At 46.0% G+C, this 13,851-nt stretch overlaps 1 protein-coding gene and 1 pseudogene across 1 annotated transcript in view; both read right to left on the bottom strand.

Annotated features, from left to right (window-relative positions):
* The window catches only part of RCSD1 (RCSD domain containing 1), a 76,304-nt gene extending 72,222 nt beyond the window's left edge, over window positions 1-4,082 (bottom strand). The window contains exon 1 of the mRNA XM_032161094.2: window positions 3,963-4,082. Coding sequence (XP_032016985.1) covers window positions 3,963-3,968 — 6 coding nt within the window. The 5' untranslated portion in view covers window positions 3,969-4,082. The remainder of the gene's footprint in view (window positions 1-3,962) is intronic.
* Window positions 4,022-13,851, bottom strand: part of LOC116472443 (small ribosomal subunit protein uS13-like) — a 39,472-nt pseudogene continuing 29,642 nt past the window's right edge.

The following is a 13,851-nucleotide window of genomic DNA, read 5'->3' on the forward strand; positions in this document are numbered from 1 at the left end:
AAAAAACCTTGATCTTTCTTCCCTCTTCAATATTTGCTCATGCAACAAGCCTTTCTTGGTGCCCATTAGGCTCTAAATATATAAGACATGGCCCCTGCCCTCAAGGAGACTTCCAGGGTGACAGTTAGGGAGGCTGACTGTTCCAGTTCTGCCTAGTGTTCTAATAGTGGCTTGAACAAAGTGCTCTGAGAATGCTTTAGAGTCTGGGGGCTTCACAGAAGCCTTCCAGAGGTGGAGACATTTGAGCTGCAGACCGAGAGAGGAAGGAGTTCCCTATTTCTGCTAATCATTTATCAAGCAAACTTTTATAGCGAAATTATATGACTATATGCCAGGCACTGTGCTCATTCTGGAGACTCAAAGACCAATGAGAAAATCTCTGCCTGCAAATGGCTTTGTATGGAGCTGTAAAAGTTGGTACTGCCATTTTCCCTGGCACCATAGAGAACTTCACTCTTCTGGGCAGCTTGGTGATTTCTGACTTCCCTTCCAGCGCCTGGTCTTTACTCTTTTCCATCTTCTCCATTCTTATTGTATCCTGAAGTCAGAACATACCTGTACTCGAAAAGATGCTTTCTCACGTGGTTCCCTTGCTCACTCCATGAACTGGCATTTTTGCTGTATCATCCCTGCTACATCATTGCTGCCAGCTGCCTCAACACCTCTCAGAGTTTCCTACTATCCATGGAGCAGAATCTAGGGCCATACAACTCTCGCCTTCAAGGGTTGCAGATGGCCTCTGCATGAATTAGAAAAAGCCACCCATTTGAGGCTCAACTAGGCAAGGAGATTTTATATGAACAAAAAGTAACCTTTTCCTCCAAGTGACTTGGATTTCAGCTCCCACTCACCCACTTAGCTGGGCATCTACTATACTCAGTGACCTTGGATTTATCTTACTACTTTCATTTTTTTCTGTTACTGCTTTCCTACCTTCCTTCCCAGCCAGCTGGACAAAGCTGGCATGTTCTCCCTGTGCCCATTCCGTATACCTTCTCCTCCTCACCCACATCTTTCTTCCAAGGCTTCTTCTGAACCTAATCTAGTCTGAACTCCTGCAGAACTCATGATCTGCAGCAGTATTCAACTGGCATTTATGCATTTGAAGATTACATATATATGACAGGATATAGTCCCTTTATTGGGTTGCGAACTTTTAAAAGGCAGGGATCAGATGGCATCTATACTTTGTTTATTCCACAGGGCTTTATGAGGGATGAAGATTGATGTTGTTGATAATGGTAACAGTGACTTTAAAAAAAGATCTCTCAGAGACTTCCAATAGGTACGTGAACTTTAGAGAATGAATATTGAGTAACCCTCGTTGGTCTGTTTTGGATTCCTAGTACTGAGAAGTAATATAACTTAATTTCTTTCCAGACACAGTAGAGCTTTCATGTCCCAAAACTGAGTTTCACCTCTCAAAAGAGGGTTTTACTCTGAGATTTTCAGAAACCCCCAAATCCAACTCCTGCATATCATGCTTCACCATGAAAAGTTTACTTCCTGGCTAAGAATGGTCACTTCCCTGGCCCCTAGGTTTCCTCTTTACTTTCTTCACTAGCAGTTGCATGTTGTTTTTTTTGTTTGTTTTGTTTTTTGTTGTTTTTTGTTTTCCTGGCATTTAGACAAAGAAACTTCAAAAGCAGCCACTGTCCAACCAGCAAATTGATGCCCTGCAATAGATGCAGGGTGATTTGTCAGGCTTCTGGCTGGCTGAGTGATTCCCTCCCTGGGTCACTCCCAAACCCTAGCACGGGAGTGATTTTGATAACTTGGTGGAATCCTGCACAAGTTACTACACATCTCGATAAGGGAGGGCCTTCTCTTTTACTGCAATCCCCTCCACCCCCCAAGCCACACAGGAAGTTGCTCAGCTGATAGTTTCAGGGCCTCTGCCATACACTATTCCTTCCTCAGCTGAGGGGGGAGAAACTGCCTCTGTGGAAGGAGACCCTCCTTGTTTTCCTAGAACAAAGTTGACACTTGCATTTGGCCCTCCAGTAGCAACCTGATTGAAGTCTAAGAGCTGCTTTCCTCTTATCTCCAATCCGTTTCTTCAAGAGGTTAGACAGGCCATACATCACAGTGAATCTGCAGCCTGGGGCCTAAGGCACTTTATACACTTCCAGAAGAGGGAAGCCACTTCTAAAACAATTTCTTAAGGAGCCTTCACCCAACCCAAGAAGCTGGGTGTTGCCTGGGCCATTTCCCTCCTCTGCCCTGAAGCAGTGGCCAGCTCAGAGAGAACCCTGTTGTTTTGCGTTTGTGTGATCTTTGGGTGGATGTGTGCACACCACCTGCTGAGCTTCGCTGTGTGCGTGCCTCACCACCAGCCCTAATCTGCCGGAGCTTCCTGGCTTTCCAAATGTTTCTATGGAGGGTCCATCTTAGACTCCAGTGGTTCTTGCAGTCTATAAAGTCTCCTTGAAGGTGATTCCCTGTTCCTTGAAGACAACTGGTTGGGCTGGATGCCTGAATACAGCTCCGTGACTTCTCTAGAGGACAAACTTATTGCCCCTTTAGAGAAGTCATGAAGCTTTGCTGGCAAGCACAGAGTCTAGCTTAGAAAACACAACCAGGGCCAGGAGTGGTGTGGCTCATGCCTGCAAATCCAGCACTTTGGGAGGCCAAGGCTTAGAGGATTATTTGATCCCAGGAGTTCAAGACCAGCATGGGCAGTATAGTGAGAACTTGTCTCTACAAAAAATTTTAAAACTAGCCAGGCATGGTGGTACACACCTGTAGTCCCAGCCACTTGGGAGGCTGAGGTGGGAGGATCCTTTGAGCCTGGGAGGCAGAGGTTGCAGTGAGCTGAGATTGTGCCACTGCACTCCAGCCTGGGTAACAGAATGAGACCCTGTCTCAAAAGAAAAAAATAAAAAGACCACCAGGGCCCAGGCACAGAGCCTGGAGCAGGGAAGAGATAGCGGAATTAACTGTGAATCCTGATTGCACTGACCATGGTCTAGTGAGCAACACAGGTTTCCTTTTGAATATGAGTGGGAATCACCTTTAAAACTATATAACATTTGCATCTTCTCAAAAGCCCCAGGTGCTACTAAGATTGACTTAGGGCTACATATCAGGTCTCATTTTCAAGGAGGAAACATAGGGAAGCCTCAAGATGTGCAGAAGAGAGGGATGTGGGGAATACACCCAACCACTCCTCTGCTGAGGTTGGAACAGAACAAGGAAAGTCCCCAGACCTCCTCTCAGCAGGCAGAGAAGTGCGGGGCCTCCCTCTGGCACAGCCTGCAGATGTGGCCAGCATACCTCCATACACACAGCTTCAGAGGCAGGGGTGTCCAAGGGAGTCTTAAGTTTTATCAGAAGTAATGTCATTCGACTGACCGGTAAGGGGAGCTTTCAGAAAGTTATGGAAGAAGATGCGACAGACACAGGAAGGACTTCAGAAGCAAGAAGACAACTGGACTCTCTAAAATGCCACTCCGAAAGCGAAAAGGGAAGCCCACAGACCCACGAAGACGTGCTGGCCTCGTGTTGCCAGTTCTGTTTCTCTTTCAATACCCATCTCTTCATATTCAAGGGCTTCTGCCTTCTTGCAGAGTTTTTGCTGACACGTTTACCCATTTACAAACCTTGGCTGCACCTAACTTTTTTTCTTTTTTCTTTCTTTCTTTCTTTTTTTTTTTTTTTTTTTTTTTTTTTAGCATTTAAGTTCCTAACCAAAATACCCGGGCCTCTAGGAAGGCCCTTTTCTCTCCCTCTGAGGTCTCCTTACCAACCCCAGCCTCCCAACCCGGGTGTCCTAGGTGGGACCAGGGATGATCCTTCGGAGTTGGTCAAGGAGGCGTCGGAACAGCAGGCATTTGCCCTTCTAGTTGGCAGCAGCGATAAGCCGCGTGCTCCATGCTCAGGGCAGGGGCAGCCGCCCGGGGAAGGGGCGCCCGATACCCCGCTCACCGCTCAGCCCCGCATCCCCCTCCGGGGTCCTTTACCTCCATGTCCTTCAGGTGCCGACTCCGCGGCAGACGCACCCGCTCGCTCAGGCCGGAGCTCACGATCCCCGCTGTCCCCTCCGCTCCCGGCCGTGGCCAGTTTCGGGCTGCGGCGGGCACAGGGCGAGTGGGCGGCGGCGCGCGCCCAGCTGCGCTCGGCTGCGGGACTGCCCCGGCCGCGGGGGCCCTGCGCGAGAGAACTAGGAAGGAGGAGGAGGGAGGGAGGAAGGGGAGGGGAGGGGAGGGTGGGGAGCGGGGAGGGAGGCCGACGATCAGGGTTTAAATTTAGACGCAAATCTAAACAGATACTGTCCCTCCCAGGGCAGGACTCAAGAGCGGGAGCCACGACTCCATGTGCCCAAACATGGGGATGGGCAGCCGCCGGGCCCCTCTGTCTCGCGAAGTTTCTCAGGACCCTGGGCTTTGCCACGGTCTCAGTCCTTCTCAACGTCTCCCTCGCTTAATGCGCCTTCTTTCTTTTTCCTGTCCCTTCAAGAATTAGAGTGGTCCTTTAATTCTTTTTATTTCCTCTCTTTTCGATTTCCTTCTTTTGTGTCCATCCTTCCTGCTTTCCTTCTTCCTCTCCCTCTTTTTAAAATTGCATTACTGTCATACCTGGTTTCCCTGCAGTTCTTGGGTGGAGTTCGAGGACCCTCCCTGGTGGAAGGCGTTTGTGTTCTCCCAAAAGAGGAGCCCTTCAGACAGAGGCTTCAGAGCTCAGCGTGGCGCCGACGGGACCACCTTTCCCTTCTCACCTCTTTTCCTCTCCACCTTTCAGGAAACTACTATCTATCCATCTATCATCTGTGTACGAGGAGAAGGAGGAGGAGGAGGAAAATGAGGAATCCACGCAAAGTTTTCCAAGCTCCCTGAAGTGGTAAATCTTTTCTTCAACCTTGCTTTGACTGATGCATTCGGTTTTGTGGGAATTTTGGCTCCCACAAGCTGCTTGCTAAAGGGCCTCGTCTCCATTCCTGTTAAATATAGTCAAGGGCAAGATGCTCAACATTTGATTCCCATAGGGCTCAGCATAGCAACCTTCCTTTGGGGCCATCCCGGCTGGGCAGCAAAGAGACCGCGAGGGAGGGATGCGGGGACTGGAATCTGCACCAGGGTCGCTCCCTGCTACCCGGATCCCGGCCCCCTTCGGACCCTTCCGCAGAGAGAAACAGGAAAATGCCTTCAGACACCTGTGAGCGCCAGGGTATTGGCTGGGTATATGACGCCTCTAGGTTATCCCACAGTATTTTCACCGGCCCAACCCCAACTCAGCCAGGGGAAGGGAGCCCCATCAGAGGTGGGCAATGGGACAGGTGATGGTGAGCGATGTGAAGAGACATGTGGAGAAACAGTAGAGAAAAAAGGCTGAGAGTCTGCTCCTGCTACAAAGACTGCCCTGATTCTGCTTATCCCGGCACCATCTTTGCACTTTCAGGCACTTAGATTGCTGCTTTGGGTACCAGTCTTAGAAATATGGCCACCTTCCTGTCCTAGAACTTTCTAAGGCCCAACTTTCTAAAACAATGGCAGCCCTAATGCCAGAGTGGCTTCTAGTTCTTTAGCTTAGCTAAGCATAGAAGAAGACCCCTGGTTTTAGGAACAGACAGATTGAGGGCTGAATTCCAGCTCTGCTACTTTCTAGCTGTATTTTTTAGACAAGTCACTTAACTGCTCTGATTATCATTTTCCTCACCTATACAATGTAGTAGGCACTCTGCAAAGAGTGGCTGTTTTTATCATGCTTAGCCCCATGTACAAGCTTCAGATGAATAAGAGCCTGATATTTCTTTTATTTAGAGACAGGCACTCGGGGACCCAGTGAAAAGAGCCCTCACTCCCAGGAATTAATAGTGAGGCCCCTCCCAGTCCAGCCACATGGCTGCCCAGGTGAAGACTCTAGAGCAGATTCGGCAGCAAGGAAGGGTATTTACAGGTAACTTGCAAGGCACACTTTTGCTTGTGATTTTTTCCTTTCTTCTTTTTAAAGGTGCCAGGACATAGTGATGACTGTGCAGTCTGCTACCAGGTCTTCTAACTCTGCTCCACAGGGCCTTTTCCTTTCTCCCTCTACCTAGTCCTCCTTTGTGCTCAGAGTGGGGCTGCCCCAGCACAGGTTTCTGGCTTCACAAACAGGAGAGCGGAAGTGCTTACCCAGAGGAAACCGTTAGGCCTCGATAACATCACAGTCACCCAAGGTGACTTGCAGCTGCTCCCCACGCCCTGCTCAGGCCTCCCTTGGCTGAGAACAGATGACCACAAAGCAAACAAGCTTGGCCTCCACCATGCTCCTGGGTCCCCAGTGCAGAGCTTAATGCTGCTCCAGAGCTATTTGGGCCCCAGACTGGGACTTCTCCTGAGGGAGGGGGTGGAAAACGGGGAGGGAGGGACCAAGAGGTAGCCCCGAGCGGTGTTTAGGCAGCCATGAGTAGGTGTGGTGTGTGTACTCCCCTTATCTTCTTCTCCTGTCCCTACAGAAGATCTCCAGGAGCCAGAATAGCAGTAACTGCTGATAAACACCCGGGTTTGCTGGGTTATCTGGGATTGTAACTGGCTGCTCTGGGGGCTGGGAGGAAACAACAGCCCAAGGGGAAGGGAAAGTGACTTTCCGAGGAGTTGGTTCCCCTCTCTCTCTGGAGGTCTGGCTGGCTAACACGGAACCACTTCCTTCACTCTACCCTGGGCCTTCCCCTTCATATATCCTGATAGCCAGAACCAGCCACGCAATAAGTAGAGGTCATCAGGTAACTAACAATAAAAACACCAGGCTGGGCGCGGTGGCTCATGCCTGTAATCCCAGAACTTTGGGAGGTGAGGCAGGTGGATCACAAGGTCAGGAGTTAGGGACCAGCCTGGCCAACATAGTGAAACCCCATCTCTACTAAAAAAATACAAAAATTAGCCGGGCAAGGTGGCGTATGCCTGTAATCTCAGCTACTTGGGAGGCTGAGGCAGGAGAATTGCTTGAACCCGGGAGGCAGAGGTTGCAGTGAGCCAAATTCTTGCCACTGCACTCCAGCCTGGGTGACAGAGGCAAGACTCTGACAAAAACAAAAAACAAAAAACAAATGCCGGGTGCGGTAGCTCACACCTATAATCCCAGCACTTTGGGAGGCCGAGGCAGGTGGATCATGAGGTCAGGAGTTTGAGACCAGCCTGGCCAACGTGGCAAAACCCCATCTCTACTAAAAATACAAAAATTAGCCGGGCGTGGTGGCATGCGCCTGTAATCCCAGCTACTTAGGAGGCTGAGGCAAGTGAATTGCTTGAACCCGTAAGGCAGAGGTTGCAGTGAGCCGAGATCGTGCAGCTGCACTCCAGCCTGGGCAACAGAGTGAGACTCCATCTAAATAAAACAAAAAACAAAAAAACAAGAACAAGAACACCAGAGATACAGCTCAGCCAGGGGAGGGGCATATGGGGAGGAGCCAGGCATATAGAAGGCCCTCAATAAATATTTAGTGAATGAGACCAGGTGGTAGCTCACACCTGTAATCCCAGTGCTTTGGGAGGTGGAGGATGGCTTGAGCCCAGGAGTTCAAGGCTGCAGTGAGCACTCTAGCCTTGGCAACAGAATAAGACCTTGTCTCTAAAAAAATAAAGTAAAATAAAAATAATTTGGTGAATATGTGCGTGAATGAATGCACAAGTGAAGCAAATTAGGATATTTCCTTTTAAGTCAAAGACAGAGTCTTTCAGAGATGGGTCTCCCATGGGAATAAGGACCCAGTGGAAGAAAAGATCATGAAAAGCCACAATAAGTAGTAACTTAATTAGCTTTCAAGCAGAATTGCAAAGAGCTCCAATCAATCAGCTGTTTATAGTGGACGCACTGTACTGCTGATCATCTGAAAAATGAAGAGCAAGAAGCAAATATTCTTTTACGACTACAAATACTACCTAGTATGGTGTAGGTAAATGCATATATAGGCAAAAATTACCTAATACGGTATTACATGAAACATCATCTATGTAATATAGTTATATTAATATAAAATATAAATATATACAATATATATAAAATAATATAAACATATAATATATATAACATTTTACATAATACCATTCATTCCTAAATTCTGGGAATTTAGCAAAACAAGATATAATGACACACACACACACACACACACAAATCCCAATTCATTTTGCCATAACTGTCATTGAGGAACAAATTTGAATTACATTGAAATGAAAGCACAAAGTCTGAAGTGTTTTTATGTGTTTAAGAACCTGTAATGGAAAGTTTCCCAAAGGCAGATGAGGAAATTGAGGAGAAAGACAGCACAGCAGCAGTGGGACTGCAGCGGGAGGATATTGGAGTGACGGAGAAGGCAGTCAGCATAGGCTGGGGACTTCATGAGGAGAACTTTTGACTAGGCTTGTGGGGTAGCGGCCCTGCAGAGATCAGGAAATTGGCTACATAGAGAAATTGAGCAGATAGATATTTAGATACCTTGAGGACAATGGGAGCCAGATTCTTCACTGATGGGGAAGGGATGTACAAATATGCAAAGGAGAAGGGCTAGAATGAACCCTGGGATGTTGCATTGGAATAGGAGGTATTGGTGTGAGGTCATGGTTTTCAGTATACATAGATAGATATGGAAGTAAGTTTAGATATAAACGTGTGTACATGCATGCATATATTTCCTGGTTTGATGCACTGAGAAAGCCTGGGAGCGATGACACCCCAGTAACAATAGGTGCACGTAAAGCCCGGATCTTGGTTTCTAACTACTGTGCTTCATTAATAGAACCAGGACTTCTTGGAGTAAATGGCTAATTACAGGGCCAGGGCAGGTAGGACAAGATAAGCCTGGAACATCTTATTGTAGCAGAAAATAAGGAAGTACTCAAAGGGTGATGGGGAGATGTTAAAATGATACAAAAATCAGTTTACAGGCGCTCCTGCCAGTTATATTGAGATTGCATAAAAATCAAAATAAGTAATGAAAGCAATGGATTAGAACTTTTCAAATAAAGTGGGAGCTCATGAATCTACGATGATATAAATATCTAAGTGAAGAAGTAGAAGAGAAAGTTTTTTCTTACAGTACAATGCTGTCTTAGTCCATTTTATGCTGCCATAACAGAATACCACTGACTGGGTAATTTATAATGAAATTTTTATTTGGCAAATAGTTCTGGAGGCTGTGAAGTCCAAGAGCATAGCATTAACATCTGGTGGGGGCCTTCTTGCTACATCATGTTGAAAAGCGTTGCATGGGCTGGGTATGGTGGCGCCTGTAATCTCAGAATTTTGGGAGGCTGAGGTTGGAGGATCACTTGAGCCCAGAAGTTCATGACCAGCCTGGTAAATATATTGAGACTCTGTCTCTACATAAAAAAGAAAGAAAGAAAGGCATGCATTGGTGAGAGGGAGCATGAGAGAGAGGGAGAGAGAGGGGGAGGGAGGAGGGGAGGAAATGAGCTGAACTCATCCTTTTATTAGGAACCCACTCTTTTGATAACTAACCCACTCCTGAGACAACAGCATTAATTCATTCATGAGAGGAGAGTCCTCATAAACATAATCATCTCTTAAAGGTCATATCTCAAAATATTGTTGCATTGGGAATTAAGTTCCCAACACATAAACTTTGGAGGACACATTCAAGACATAGAAAATGGGCTGGGTGCGGTGGCTCACACCTGTAATCCCAATACTTTGGGAGGTCGAGGCAGGTGGGTTGCCTAAGGTCAGGAGTTTCAGACCAGCCTGACCAACATGGTGAAACCCTGTCTCTACTAAAAATCAAAAGTTAGCCAGGTGTGGTGGTGTGCGCCTGTAATCCCAGCTATTCGGGAGTCTGAGGCAGGAGAATAGCTTGAACCTGGGAGGCGGGAGTTTCAGTTAGCCAAGATCACCCCACTGTACTTCATTCAGCCTGGAAGACACACTGAGACTCCATCTCAAAAAAAAAAAAAAAAAGAAAAACATAGAAAATGCCAACTAACATGTGTAAAAAAAGTTAGAAATTTTCCATCTAACAACCATCATAGTTAAATTACTTTTAGGAAAGAAACAAAGTTGTATGCTAAATCTATTGGTAAAAGCGGGGTAAGGAATGAGGTTTTACATAATTTAAACTAGCTCCCTCAAGTCACTGATTAATTACAACAAGGAGAAAAGCAACCTTACAGAGAAGAAACTTTAATAGACATCATATTAATCAAGTGACCAAAGTCAACATCACCAGTAATGAAACAAATTGACGTCACATGATGAGACGCAGTAAGAATGCACCATCACTTCTGTAATATTCTGGCCAAAAGGACATAACTTGAATCTAATCATGAGGAAACATTGGACAAACCAAATAGGAAGCCATTCCTCAAAATGACTGGTCTGTAATTTTTATAAGTGTCAATGTCAGGAAAGTCAAGGAAAGGCTGAGGAAGGGCTCTGGTTAAAGGAGACTAGAGAGACATGACAACTGGGTTAAATGAGTGGTTTGGGTTGGCTTGTTTGAGCCAAGCATATTAAAGGAATGATTAGGATAACTGGCAAAACTGAAAGGAATTCTGGGTGGGAGGCTATATAGGAGTTCTTTGTGTTAACTTTCTAACTTTTCTCAAAGTTTAAAATTATTTCAGGCTGGCCACAGTGGCTCATGCCCGTAATCTCAGCACTTTGGGAGGCCAAGGTGGGAGGATTGCCTGAGCTCAGGAGTTTGAGACCAGCCTCGGCAACATGGCAAGACCCTGTCTCTATAAAAAATAAAAAAATTGGCTGGGCATGGTGGTATACTACAAACTGTAGTCCTAGCAACTTGGGAGGCTGAGGTGGGAGGATTGCTTGAGCCTGGGAGGTCGAGGCTGCAGTGAGCTGTGATCGTGCCACTGCACTCCAGCCTGGGTGACAGAGTGAGACCCTGTCTCAATAAATAAATAAATAAAATTGTTTCAATTTTAAAAATTAAGAAAAAAGGTAGTTGGGGGGAAGAATTGAGCCCTCACACTGCTTTGATTCTGGACTGACTCCTGTGCCAGCTTTTTGTCACCCCCTCCTCCTTACCCCACCACAGAGATCCACAGACAAGCCGGGGCCTGAGGGCGCTGGCCATGGAGAGAGACAGGCCCATAGAGAGCCTCATCTTCTGGAATAACAGAGAATGGATACAGGAAGAGGAAGATTATTCAAATATTTCTTGGTAAAAATAACTTTGTGCTGTTTCAATGGTTACAGTAAACACATGTATTTTCATAATTTGGGGGGAGAGATTTAATTTTTAAAAAAGAAGAAAACAAAAGAGTTCTAGACTGGACTGAGGAAAGGGTGGCTGTGAGGATAGAGACTGCACTCAGCTCAGGCACTCTAAGAAAAGGACTGGGTGGTCTCCAGCTGAGAGAAGGGCCAATGAGGGATGGGGCTAGGAGAAGACACTGGTCTAATAACTGAGGCTAAAAAACAGTGTTGATGGAAAACCCAAGGGGATGACTTAGAGGTCCCAAAAGATCACAACCTTCTCCTTCTAACACATTACCCCAGGTTTTAGGAATGACATTAGGTAAATCTTCCAAGGAAGCTCAAACCTTCTTAAACCTAAAAAGTATATCATGCAGGGCCCCTGCACAACAGTTTCAAGTCAGGCTGTAAATTAGAATGACCCAGGGAGCTTTGGAAAAAGTCTTTCTTGGCTGGATTCAGTGGCTCATGCCTATAATTCCAACACTTTGGGAGGCTGAGGCAGGACGATGACTTGAGGTAGAGACCGGTCTGGGTTGTGTAGTGAGACCCCATCTCTTAAAAAAAAAAAATCTGTCCCAGCTACTCAGGAGGATGAGGTGGGAGGATCGCTTGAGCCAGGAATTCAAGGCTGCAGTGAGATACAATCATGCCACTGCACTCCAGTCTAGGCAACAGAGTGAGACCCTGTTTAAAAGAAAAAAAATCTGGGCCTGGGCCCCATGCTAGAACAATAGGGAGTGGCGCCTGGTGTTAATGGGTTTTTTAAAGTTCAATAAAAAGATATTTCCTGCATAGTCTAAGCCAGTTTTAGAAATATCATTCCCCTTGTCAGAAACTGTTTTCTTTTTTAGGGAGGGATAAGTGAGGAAATTTTGGCTAATGAGACAAAAGGGGGAAAGCATTACCCTTTCTGATAAAGAAACACACAGGAAGAGATGCCCTGTAAATATTGGATGTTATCCTACCTTATAATGATGCCTGGAACTGCAACAGCCATTTTGCTACCATGAGGCAAAGCTGCAAAAAGCCAGAATGTAAACTCCATGAACACAGATACTTTTGTTTCTTTTTTTTCAGTGTGTTTCCTGCGTGCCCAAATCAAGGCCAGGCACAAATAGGTGCTCAGTGAATATCCACTGAACAAAAAACCCAATAACTTTGTTGAGGTGCTGAATCAAGCAACCCTGAGATGACTTCCCCTTCTGGACTTCTTGTTAGGTGAAGCAATACATTTCTTTCTCTCTTTCTTTCTTTCTTTCTTTCTTTCTTTCTTTCTTTCTTTCTTTCTTTCTTTCTTTCTTTCTTTCTTTCTTTCTTTCTTTCTTTCTTTCTTTTCTTTCTTTCTTTCTTTCTTTTTCTTTCTTTCTTTCTCTCTCTCTTTCTTCTTTCTTTCTTTCTTTCCTTCTTTCTTTCTTTCCTTTCTTTCTTTCTCCCCTCCCCTCCCTTCCCCTCCCCTTCTTTCTTCTTTCTTTCTTTCTCTTTTTCCTGAGACAGAGTCTTGTTCTCTTGCCCAGGCTGGAGTGCAATGTCTCGATCTTGGCTCACTGCAATCTCTACTTCCTGGGTTCAAGCAATTCTCCTGCCTCAGCCTCCCAAGTGGCTGGGATTACAGGCGCAAGCCACCACGCCTGGCTATTTTTAGTGTATTTTTAGTAGAGACAGGGTTTCACCATGTTGGCCAGGCTGGTCTCAAACTCCTGACCTTGTGATCTGCCTGCCTTAGCCTCCCAAAGTGGTGAGATTACAGGCATGAGCCACTGTGCCCAGCAGAGCAATACATTTCTTTGTGGCTTCAGCCATTTGAGTTATGATCTTCCCTCCCCCAACCCCCTGAGATAGAGTCTCGCTCTGTCACCCAGGCTGGAGTGCAGTGTCGCGATCTCGGCTCACTGCAACCTCCGCCCCCCAGGTCCAAGTGATTCTGCTGCCCTGGCCTCCCGAGTAGCTGGCATTACAGGCGCCCACCACCATGCCTGGCTAATTTTTGTATTTTTAGTAGAGACAGGGTTTCGCTATGTTAGCCAGGCTGGTCTCGAACTCCTTACCTCAAGTGATCCTCCTGCCTTGGCCTCCCAAAGTGCTGGGATTACAGGCATGAGCCACTGTGCCTGGCTGAGTTATGATTTTTTGTTATAGCTGAAGGTATTCAACTGATTCAGATAGATACAAACTTATAAGAAGATGAAATCAGACACATATATCAGTACAAAGAAAGAGGTTGACCCTCAGAAAAATGTGGAGCAGAGATGGGGAGAAAGAGACTGGCAGGGAAGGGCAGAGAGAGAAACACATGCACACACACACACACACACACACACACACACAGAAAGAGAGAGAAACAGAAAGATGGGACAATGCGATGCAGAAAAAGGGAGTGAGAAGCCTAACATCATTCGTGGAGGAAAAACAATTGTAAATTGAAAAAAATAAGAGTAACCATTGTTAGAATTTGAAGTGTTTTAATTCCTATCTGAATTTTGAACAGCAGTTGGTATTGATAATCCTTTTTCTCATTCTTAACAAAGAACTAATTTCTCCTAGAAAATGAGGTGATGTTTGCTGGAATTAAGGTTTTTTTGATATAATTTCTTTAGGATATTGTTGGTAAGGTTAAGTGATGTTGCAGTTTTGCCTCTAAGGGCATTTACTAATTCAAATCAGTATCTCGAAGTGGGCAGGAACTTGCCCAAGCTGGAGGTT

Source organism: Hylobates moloch, unplaced genomic scaffold (genome assembly GCF_009828535.3).
Source record: "Hylobates moloch isolate HMO894 unplaced genomic scaffold, HMol_V3 SCAFFOLD_8, whole genome shotgun sequence".
NCBI classification, from domain to species: Eukaryota; Metazoa; Chordata; class Mammalia; order Primates; family Hylobatidae; genus Hylobates; species Hylobates moloch.